This window comes from Etheostoma spectabile, chromosome 7, assembly GCF_008692095.1.
Source record: "Etheostoma spectabile isolate EspeVRDwgs_2016 chromosome 7, UIUC_Espe_1.0, whole genome shotgun sequence".
Taxonomy (NCBI): Eukaryota; Metazoa; Chordata; class Actinopteri; order Perciformes; family Percidae; genus Etheostoma; species Etheostoma spectabile.
In genome coordinates, this window is record NC_045739.1 from 9681095 (window position 1) to 9693512 (window position 12418).

Consider the following 12418-nt stretch of genomic DNA (forward strand, 5'->3'; position numbering starts at 1 on the left):
GTACCGGGGATGTGGAGAATTAAATCCTGGGGCGACTTTCACATCCAGTTTCCCTTCCTCATCACGACTGCCGAGTTCAGGATGAGTCCTGCCATCCAGGTCTCGGTTTATGACCTCTTTTGCTCGGCAGAAGCCCACGAACAGAGGGCTACTCTCCCCTTCGGCCGTTAACTCTTGATAGGAAGTCATTATCACCTCTCCCCTGCATAATCATTGGACAGGGTTGCACTTCATGCCCGGCCTCTCATGCATCCAAGTAACGCATGGTCAGGCGGCTGGACGACCGTGGGGACATTCCTCAGAGGAGAAACAGCAGTCCCTGATTGATGGAGATGACGTGCCCTCCTGGTCTCGGCCAATAGCTGGACATCTCTGTCATCAGAGAGGACAACACTGATCAGACCGAGTTGAGAAACTCACTATAGGTCAAAATTTTAATGGTGTCCGAGCCCAAGGAGTTTCACCATGCAGCCACAGCAAAACTACAAAACGTATTTAAAGGCAGCGAGGAAGGTCATCATGATCAGCAGCCGCAGACACGGGGCCTTCATGGGCCTCTCACCTACTGTATGTAAACAGGTAGGCTATGATGTCAGACGTGTTTGTGTCACACACAAAGAAAGAGAGAAATACGTTTTGGGTCAAATTCTAGTATTTTGATTATTTTTCATGACAACAATGAACCCTTCTTTTTTCCAAAGGTAAATTAGCATAATATAAGCCTACATTGATGCAGCTAATGGATTATGCAAATTTGTCAAGGCTTCTTGAAAACCACTGGTCCTCTTTAGCAAAGGGCTTAGGTCATGTGAAAGGCACACTTAATGGGTTCAGAGGTCGTGACAGCTGGTATTTAGAAGTTCAGTGGCAGCAGATTTGTAATTAGCCTCGAACAAATACAGAAATGGCTCCGAGCAGAGATCAAGAAGTTGTAATTGTCAGACAGACATGTTCATCTCCAGGTTAAACTAGCTCCTCGGGTAGATGAGCTGCATGATCAATCCGCCAAAAAACAGAGCGTGTTCGTTTATACAAAGCCCAAAAATCAGTTCTTAGAACTGTGCTTTTCCCCCCTTCTCAACACATCTGTGTTTACTCAGTCATGAATCACCGTGTGATACTTTCCATGCATGTGCAAACAACGCTACATGCTGCTATTCAAACTTGTGACATAAACAAACAAAAACACTCCCATAGTACATGCACAGAAGAAGATGAATACACAAAACCCAGGACTGCACCTACACTACTCTAAAAACATGCAAATAATGCAACCGACCTATGTTTCACTCTACCAGCTGAAGGAGCACAGCAGCCCAGCGTTTTCACCTCAAGCACAGAAGTGAAATGTCAATGAGCTCCACAGTGCAGCAGAGGTTTTTTGTCTCCTAAAGTCTAGTGACCCACTTTCAAATACACACATCTGTGTATCGTTTAGCCTTTATACACTCAAACTAACCGGAATTATGCGCCAGTGTTAACGCATAATCTCAGGTTTGCCTAATTATTTTGCTTTCAATATGTATTGAATAGATATATAAATACAATTATTGAATTAAATAATTAGCAAGTATAATTATCAGTCCTGTTTCATGTGATTGGCTTAGTCGCTTTACAAAGTATCACTGAAGCTGGAGCCATGATGTCAAAATTATATTATTTGGAACTGGAAGTGGAATTATTTATGGTTCCTGTCCCTCTTTGCTTAGATCAGCCAAAACATCTAATCTAATAACGCATTAAAAGCCATGCCATGATAATAATAATAATAATAATAATAATAACAATAATAATAATAATAATAATAATAACAATAATAATAATAATAATAATAATAATAATAATAATGTTATTATTATGTTAATAATGATATTTAACCCAAACTTAAAACAATCTGCTGCTGTTCTTATCGTTTTATTGGAACACTATCTCCTTTGTCTTTTAAGTCTGCAGTAATTACAAAATAATTCAGCGTAATGAACAACTTCTAACTGCATTCTTACAACACAGAAATATGGTCCCAGCTGTGGGAGTTAATGGGATTCTACAGGCAGCGATGTGCTGAATGACTGAGTGCAATATATCCCTTCTCTCCATGCATTTGCAGGGTGCACTGATCCATCTTCATGTCAGCTCGGAGGTTACTCAGGGTTCATGCGCTAGCTTGTTTCTCTCCTCCACACTCAATAAATAAATCTCTGCAGCTTTCTGTTTACCGCCTGAATATAAATTTGTTTGCAGTCGATCGAAGACCTGTGCAGAGGTATTAGAAATTGTATTTCTGTAATGGCTTTCAGCAGAGGGAGGGGGAGGCGGGAAGGGGTTGCAGAGAGGGAGAAGACATCCTAACCAAAAAGAAGAGAAGGAAGAAGAAGAAGAAGAAGAAGAAGAAGAAGAAGAAGAAGAAGAAGAAGAAACTATTTTTGTATTTATTTTTTTAACGTAGCAGCCTCAGTCTAGTACAGCCCTTGGGCATATTCAAATTACATTTAAAACCACGTAACCTTTTTATCATGTAGAAAAAGAACACCAATCCATGTTTGTTCAGTGCCATATGCTTTATTAGCATATTGGAAGAGTTGTTCCACATCACTGCCCAGCACCTTTTATGCAACAGAAGTTATATTATCACATTTAGCACAAAAAAATAAGACATCTACAGCCAGGCTCCTTCCTCTGGACAGCTTGTATCCCCTAAACCAGACATTTTGAATGAGAAATACGCAAGAAAATAATCTCAAGTGAAATTGATCCACTTCTGAAATTGATTTGCCTCAAACCAAATTCTGCACCTCATCTACACACAGACCAGATATGTGTATATTCTGCCCCCAACCCTAAAAACATCCTCTTAAATTTCAGTGCAGTCGTTTCCCATCATGCTCTCTATTGTCTCTATTGTTTTGACTGGAGGTGAGGCAAACATGACAGCACTTGGGTGGCTGTGTCAGGAGGCAGGAGGAGGGAGAGTATTGACTGATGCTAATTTGTTTTGCGTCCATGCTCTGATGTGTGTCAATAGGCAGTCGAGGCCCTGGGATCAGCGTGGCCGTGCTCGGATTACCTCCGTGGTTTGAATTGAACCCTCATCCTGCTGCTGCTGACATGATGCTACATGGTCACCGCTGACACCAGACCCATGTCTAGCACTCCAACACTGTCAAGCCTCATTATATGTTAGCTCTTGACCCTCACAAGACGGGAATTAACCAGCGCTGACAGACAACTGTTATCAACAGCCAGAGAGGTCACTGCCATTAATGCAGTTCCAGGAGGGGAAGATGACAGCCATCTTTGCTATGTTTATGGAGCTTCGGCTCATCAATGTGGCATCATGATAGAGCTGTAATAAGACAAAGAGAAATAAATAGAGAGAAAGGGTCAGAGCAGGGCTGAGGCACAAACAGACAGATATCCAACTGTGGCACATTGACTGGTTGAAAGATGGCTATCTGTGTGATTGATGGGCATGTCTGTGTTTTTCAAATATTGACATTTTTGAAAAATAGTGATGTCAGAAGTGAGGTTTAGCTTAGTGTATACCCAGGTTGCATGCAATCCAGGGATAACCACTTGAAAACAATAAAATCCATTGACTCACGGTGTGAAATTCTAATAATTGTCCTTGCTTCGTAGTTGGTATAAAATATGTCACAGTACATGAACTGTAGTCATAAATCCTATGCAACTACAGTGCAAATGGCCAGGGACATTACAGATAATTGCATTCTGCACAGGCTCAACAGTGTGACAATGAAGCAATACCTTGCTAATATGAGGACTTTTCAACAATAGCCTGTAGTATGTACTGCAGCGCCTCACAGCTTCAGTGAGCCAAGAGGCTTCGAGTCGGCAGAATCCCAAACACCATGACAACAAGCCATCAGTCATCTTCCCCCCAAGCTGCTGCGCACACTTGTGTGTTTCCGGAGTTCTTACTGTGGGAAATGAGCAGGGTTAAACATGAAACAGGAGGAAATGTTCATCATTGCAGCACACTCTGTAATATTATGCTTCATACGGCATTGTTTTCGCTGCAGGGAAAGAGAAGGCATGTTTTTTTTTAAATGCTTTGCTTAAACATCCCCTGCTTGTTCACAATGTAGATCAGTAGTCTACTGTGCATGCTAATCATGGTTAATAGCAAAATGCTGATAGAAAAATGACACTGTATTAATAAAGCACTAATCTTGTGTTGAGGCTCAGGAAGGATTTTTCCTGCAGTCTTGAAAAGGAATGTCAACCGTGGAAAAGTTTGAAAGTTAAAAGTGTAGACAAATAAGGTATTGGATATTTACAATGTCCAAATATTAGTTTAATGTCTTTTATTCCCCATTAAGCAGCTTCAAGATTGTTAAAATCATCCTTTTGCACACTGTCTGACAGTGTCATATAATCTCTCAGCTCTCTGTTATATAAAGATTCAACCACAGGACTCCATGAATTTTATGGCGGCACATTCCATCAAATGGAAATATTCTATATGTCTGCATACACACTGCCCCCAAAAATCAGGCTGACATATTTTGTATTTTTTTTTTTAAACGTTGGCCTTTCCAGTAGAATTTAGAGTGAAGGTATCTGGGTTAGTACAACGTTTGGCTGCATGGCATGAGTTTGTAATGACTGGACCACTGTTGAATGACAGAAAAATGACATGGCTGTAATATTACTGTTTCAGAAAGGTTTAGATTTAACAACTTAGGTCCAACAAGGATTATTCACACAGTTTGTGCTGTGAAAGATAGTCTCCAGGACCTCAAACTAAAAACATACGCTGAATATTTACAACACCCAAACATCAACAGTCTGATATATTTAAATGCTGCAGATGTTATTATAATTCTTTTTTTTTCTTTTCTTTTGTGAAAACAGCCAAAAGAAAGTGTGCTATGACTGGATTCTGTTTGATAAAGCTGTTGGGTGTTAAATAATTCTTGTGTGATCAATAATGGTCAACATGTGACATTTAGCAGGGTGACTGTTGGGATTACAAGTTCATTCATTTAACTGGAGCTCTTCAGAGGGAGAAGTGAGCTCCAGCAGGTGACTCTGTCACTGTGCACATTGCCGCCACAGCTGAGACAGTTTCATCACCAACTTACCTTTTTATTGTCACCGATCATCCTTAACTGGGAAGCATTTAAAATGTCATTGATCTTGATAATGCTTTGCTGTAATATGACAGTAACAGTTGTATGAGATTCAGGAAGTCAAATTTCTAAGATTGATGAGTCGTAGCAGTTGAGTTATAATCCATCCACCTGAGTAATGCTCAGGCTCCGTTCCACATGAAGGAACAGACAAATAAATAAAACCCATAAAGGTGACACCGGAAATTGATACTTAACAATCATCTTGAGCAACAAGCACCTGGAGAGACTGGTGGGCAGCAGTTACTACTGTGGAGGAAAAAAGGCTCAGAAGGTTAATAGGTCATAAAAAGAACAAAATATCCTAAAGGCCAGGCATAAAAGTTCTGGGTTTTGCTCAACAGTGGACCGAAGTATTATATGTAACAGTCACACTACGAAAAGGTTTTCAAGTATGTTCATCGTACAAATCATTAAATGATTAAAAATAATGATTTAAAAGAAAACTTAAAAACTCAACTTGACCTTTTCTTCTGAATGTGTTGAGATTGTACACATACAGTACATTGTTCCATGAGATGCCATTTTATGGTTTCAGGTTTGATATCATGATGGGCAATTGTTGTATATTACTATAATCACTATGTCTTGAGGAGGATATCACTCTGTTTGTGCTCTGGTGAAGGTTTGTTTGCCAAAGCGTTGTGAATAAATAGATAAAACAAAGGCCACAGTATTGAAAGAGTTGTTTATTCCAGTTAATAAAATGTGTGTCAGTCATTGGCATTAATTAGTGGTGTAAATAAGTCAATTCATAGATTGTGGTGTAAGATGACAAAAACAGCTGATGAAGACCAAAGCCAAACAAACCCCAACATACTCTGGGAGAGAAATGGGTCCTCAATAGTGCTCAGATAGTGATGGAAACTCTTATTTAGCTCACCAGCCAATCAGAGAATAGACAGGCCTAACATACACACCAATAAGAGCAGATGCTGTCACATAGACAGCTGAGTAGACTCCTCTCTAATAAGGCTGCAGGTCCTGATTGTGTCCGTCCTGGGGTGCTCAAAGCCTTTGCCCCCCAGCTATGTGGAGTCCTTCACCATGTCTTCAACCTGAGCCTGAGTCTCCAAAGGGTCCCAATGCTGTAGAAGACTCGTTCCTGTGCCAAAGACACCACATCCCAGTGACTCCAAGGACTACAGACCCGTGGACTGACATTATGAAGACCCTGGAGAGATGGGTTCTGGAACAGCTGCGGCCCATTGTCAGACCTCTCCTGGACCCCCTGCAGTTTGCCTACCAACTGGGAGTTGAGGACATCATCATCTTCCTGCTCAACCACATGTGTGCCCGGACAAGCTGGTGAGCAGGGTGACGGTCATGTTTTCTGACTTCTCTAGTGCTTTCAACACCATCTGGCCAACCCTGCTGGGTAAGAAGCTGACAGCAATTTAGGTGGACCCCCCCTCGTGTCCTGGATTGTTGACTACCTGACAGGCAGACCACAGTATGTCTGACACCCAGTGTTGCGCCTGCAACACTGCGTGTCAGACAGCGTGGTCAGCAACACCGGGGCCCCGCAGGAGACTGTCCTCTCTCCCTTCCTCTTTACCATCTACACCAAAGACTTCAACTACCACACAGAGTCCTGCCATCTTCAGAAGTTTTCGGATGACTCTGCTGTGGTTGGATGTATCAGCAAGGGTGACAAGACGGAGTACAGATCTGTTGTGGGAGACTTTGTCACATGGTGTGAGCAGCACCATCTACAGCTCAACTTGACAAAGACTAAGGCGCTGGTTGCTGATCTAAGGAGAGCCAAGTCACCAGTGAGCCCTGTTTCCATCCAGGGGGGCAGTGTGAACATTGTGGAGGACTACAAATACCTGGGAGTCCACTTGGACAATAAACTGGACTGGGCCAAGAACACTCAAGCTCTACAGAAAGGGCCAAAGCTGTCTCTATTTTGAGGAGGTTGAGGTTCTTCAACATTGTAGGACGATGTTGAGGATGTTTTATAAGTTGTGGTCGGCCAGTGCTATCCCGTTTTCAGTTGCATGCTGGGGCAACAGGCTGAGGGTAGCAGGCGCTAACAAACTGATCGCAAGGCCAGTGACGTGTGGGGGGGGAGCGGACTCTCTGTCGGTGGTGTCCGAGAAGAGGATGCTGTCAAACTATGTCACTTGGACAATGTCTCCGCCCACTCATGTGGCTGCTCAAACACAGGAGCACTTTCAGTCAAGACTTATTCCCCCAAAATGCACCACAGAGCGCCATAGGAAGTCATTCCTACCTGTGGCCATCAAACTTTATAACTCCTCCCTGTAAGTGTCTGACACACAGACACTTAGTAGTTAGTTTTAAACTGGACAATATCTGTTTTCTGCAATAACACCGGCTTAAATTATAATGCACAATACTGCTTCTGCTACTACTTATTCATAATTACAGTTCACCTTACAATTCCTTAATTATGTAAATACCGTCTCATAAAATTCCTTTAACTATGTAAATGCCGCACATAGCCACACTCCTTATATTGCTTTATTTATATTTCTACTCTGATATTTATGTACTTCTTGCAACTGTAACACAGAATTTCCCTTTGGGGCTCAATAAAGTATTTTTGATTTTGATTCTGATTATTTCATCCGGCAGAAATCCTCATACAATGAGTGGAATTACCACATACCGGTAATAACATAATACTCCAGTAGAACTATGATAGTAACATGATGAGTTTCAGGCTCTACATTTGTTGAATGCAGGAGCAAATGCTTTGAAAGATACTTAAAGTAGCATGTCTTGTTTTCATGGCAGCTTAAGAAAAGTCTTGATGCATAGAACATTTTTCAAGTCTAACCTCAAAATCAGTTTCATAACAGCTGCAAATGGGACAGTGGTACATCAGTCACTGTAAAGGACATAATGCAAACATTTCAAAATTAATGATGGACCGTAACCAAAGCTGGTTTCATGGCACCACGGCTGGCATCATTCATCACTTCAAAGTTCCACTTAATGCCTTGCTGTAGTCAGATCAAAGCGCAGAATTTATTTTAAACGTAAAGATTTGGGGCTTTGTAGATCCCCCCTGAAAACAGATGCCATCAAACTGGGGTCAAGTGAGTAAAAAGGAAATAATGACTTTAGTTGCTAAGTAGGAGCCACACAATGTGAGAACAACTGGCTAACTTAATGCTGAAATGGACAGTTCCCCTTGCAGTAGGGCCCTTAAGGGGGGCTTTCCTTGACCCTTGGGGATCCTCCTTGACCCCATCCACAGAATTACTGCACTCCAGTGCGTGGCTCCTCCTGGCTTTTAGCGTCTGGAAGGAGAATGTGGTTAGGAACCAGAGGTAAAGTTCTTATTGAGCCTCGGCACCATTAACGCCATAAATCACCCAGCACATGCAAGAATCTCAGGAATTTAACACGGTCTGCTTCTTCCTCTTCACAACCGCCCCTCTTGCTCTCTTTGTAGGCGAACATATTTAAAAAAGGAGATTTTTTTTTTGCTTTGCCTTTTTCTCTCACTTGCCTTTATTACTTTTCTCTTAAATTACCCAGCTGTCACCACCTCTTTGATGCAGATGTGGTGTAGACCTCATTTTATTTTATTCAAAATTTCCACCGAGTTATAGCTGTTATATAGCTCCCCTGAGACCTACTGAGACCTGCTGAAAATGGTGTCACATATTTACCAAATGACAGCTGATCCACTGACTGATTAGCTAATGTATTAGAAGCAGGAAGTAATTCTATCCAGTACCACCAGGGGATCAGCTTCCTCATTTCATAGCTGTCAGAAGTCCTCCGTGACAGCTCATTTACTGCACGACCACTGATAGAAAACTGTGAGCATGTCCAAAACAATGTGGGAAATTTTGTTAGGATTATTGATACTCAGGCTCACACTATCAAGTAAGAGGAGGTTCACTCCTTCATCGTGTAAGTTGCTGTCTATGTTTGACTTGTAAAACTGTCGAGACCCAAGAGAAACTGTGACCCACTTCTGTCAAATGAACACATAATTCCCGCATGCGTAATTTAGCTCAGCAAGAGTTGAAATTATGAAATCCAAAATAGCAAAAGAACAGTGTTTCCATGACATTGTTTACATTTAAGACTCCACTTGTCAAAATGACACAGTGGATGCTGTTAAAAAGCAAAGTTATTCTTGAAAAATAAAATGTTGTAATTAGTGATTGAACCTCATCGGTCTGTTGTGGCCTAGGCTTCTGGAAGGGCTTCTAAGCTACACAACTAACATGCCCCCTGAGAGGGAGGCCAGCCCCAACTTGCAGCACTACAATCTGGCAATTGAAAAAAAAGGCAAGGCTTGGGAAGGAGGAGGCAAGAGCTCTTGTCATAGTGCCCAGTGGGTTCAGAGCTTGGGTTGGAGTGCTGGATAAACTGCCTTGTCTCAGTGATTAATGGTGAGGGACTTGTAGGCAGGAGCGAGGGAGAGGCTTATGTGGCAAGATTGTGCAACTTAAATGCACAGTACTGTAGAGTTTTCAATGAATCTAAAGCATGCCTTAATTTGATTACAGAATCTTTCCGGTTCTTTTCCCCATTTGGGATCTAATCCAGGAACCTTAATCATGAAATACTGCTGAAAATAAATGTAACTCTAATCAGCGATGAATAGGGTAAACATTGCACAAGAGCTACGGTTTTCCCAAATGCATTTATTAAGCATGTTCAGTATGACATCTCAATTAATCAAGAACTGTATCAAAGACTTGCCGTATCCTTTAATGGCTTTAACAAAAAATATAACATTATTCGATATGAACATTATTCTGCCCATTTCACAGTTAAAACATTTTACACAAATGACCTGTTATTTACAGTAGATAATGAAAAAGGAGGGTCAAATCTGACACTAAGAAAATGTAACAACCACTTGGCTATTGTCTGACAATAAAGGGAAATAGAAAAATCACTTATAACATGATTCCCACATGCATTATACATGCAACAACAATATAAATGCAAACAGCCGCAAAATTACAGCGAAACATGTAATTATTAATCGCTCGGATGTCTTGTGCATGCCGTGTGCGTACAGTACGAGCAGCAAGTTTGACCTGTAGTCTTCAGTCACCGCGCCTGAGAAACACAAATGATATCACTGTAGCTCTCCTTTAATTAAGATATGTTCATATAGTTTAATTAAAAGGTTTCATGAATGGTGAACGGGTGTATTAAGGGGATTTCCACCCAGGGAGGCTAATAAGACATCCTCCAGTCTTTCATAAGTAAGTGAAAGTGAATGTATCATTGAGATTTTGATGGGCACAGGAGGGATCGCCATTATGGGGCCCTAGGGCCAGTTTGAAATGCCAGAAGGATGACGACTATCTGCGCCTGTACAGGAAGGTGGAGGACCATTTGCAACAGACGGAAGTATGCAGCTCAGATGGGGCAGGTCTGGGGGTTGAATACACTGACCACTGCTGGTGTCACTATGAACACCAAAAAGAGAGGACATAGGAGCATAATCCATGAAGGGCAGCTCTGAGGAGGAAGTTTCAACAACACATGCACCTGAAAACCTTAGGTTGTCCGCACATGAGCTTGAGCTGAGGGAAGGGTTGCAGGGAGACCACTGGGACAAACTTGCCACCTTCCCATACTTGTGCTCCTTCTTGTACCTCATCCTGCGGTTCTGAAACCAAATCTTGACCTGGCGATCTGTGAGCTGCAGCCCGGCCGCCATCTCCAGCCTCCGAGGACGACACAGGTAAGGGCTGAAGTGGAACTCCTTCTCCAGCTCCAGCAGCTGGCTGTTGGTGAAGGCTGCTCTCTCCCTCCTGACACTGAATCTTCTTCTGCCTGACAGACCCACCGCTACACCACTGCTGACTGATGCAGAAGGAAGCACATAAAGAAGAGAGGGTCTTAAAAGTCACATTTTAAACAAGTCTATCCTGAAATGTATACCCTCCACAGAAGGACTTCAAGTGCCGGTAAGGCCCATGTTAATCCTCAGACAATCAACCTGGGACAAAGTAGGGCCCTCAGCTCTTCCTCGTATTCAGTCATGCTTGAGACACTATACAAGACTGGCTGTCTACTGTGTCATGTGTTCAGGGAAAGTTACCTCCCGAAGAACCAGTCTGGGGGAAACATCTGACGCCACTACGGCACCCTGACAGGCCACATTAATCACAGCTACACACGGAAGCAGACCTGTCAAATCCCCATCTCAGTCACTTAAAAGGTACCTTGGGACTACCACTGAAAATAACCACCATTAGAGATTCCATTTTGACATGTATATGAACAATACGAGGGCCCTGTTGATTACAACATAACACACAAGGGTTAATGGATACCTAACAAGCTAACCTGATAAGGCCTGTAGTGACCTTAGAGAGAAAAGCTCTCTGCTTAACACACTGGGAGCTTCCTTGTTGTATGCTAGCTTGTTTGTGGCATCAAGATGGTGATGATTCTCTATTCTATTATTGATATTCTTTATCTCAATATTTTTCTATTTTCAAGTGAGCATATTGGTGAATCATATAAGCAATAAAAATGTGTATTTGTTGTTTGAACGTGTACTTTTGTTTTATACATTTAATATTGTTTTGTTGTTATAAAATTAATTACATTTCTGAAATCCTAGTCTTTCTTTTTTATTAAACATACTGAGACACTACAGTTATTGAAGAAAAGCTTATCAGTTGCAAATGTGTAGTATAGTCTACTCACTGCAGCTGTTGAACATTATATATTATGTGTTCTTCTGGGTCATGTGCTAAACACGACCCAGAAGAACACATATGAGCAAGACACTGATATTTGTTTAACTGTGTTTAAGTGCCTAAACATCTGATGGTTGTACTTTTGTGCATGACAAATGATACAGGTGACACATTCTAGTAATACCTAGTGAGACTTGTGCTTGCTCTGTTTGTACATTTGTTTTCAAGTAAACTGTGTCTTTAGTTGCAGCATGCACAAAGTCTGACAGCTGAGGTCAGATATCAGTTGAACACTCAACGCACACATGAGGGAAATGCTCATTAAATTAAATAATTCACCCCATCGGAGCAGCTAATGGACACTCATAGCTTTAAAAGTGAAAGATAATTTTATAAATGTTTATATTAATGTTAGAGACTATGACAAAAGTGATATCTGTGTGCATTTATTAGTTATAATTATTATTATTATTAGTGTCTCATTTATATTTATTTTTCTTGTCTGTTTTGTCCTAGTGTGAAGGACATGGATTATGAACAACGAGATTTATGCATGACATATATTTACACTGTTTTTGCTATATATATATATATATATAT

The 12418-nt window shown here is 41.4% G+C and overlaps 1 protein-coding gene across 1 annotated transcript in view; it reads right to left on the reverse strand.

The window, feature by feature from the left end:
• Positions 1-9839: 9839 nt before the first annotated feature.
• Positions 9840-12418, reverse strand: part of LOC116692652 (homeobox protein Hox-D3) — a 3184-nt gene continuing 605 nt past the window's right edge. Inside the window, exon 2 of the mRNA XM_032521119.1 lies at positions 9840-10973. Coding sequence (XP_032377010.1) covers positions 10432-10973 — 542 coding nt within the window. The 3' untranslated portion in view covers positions 9840-10431. The remainder of the gene's footprint in view (positions 10974-12418) is intronic.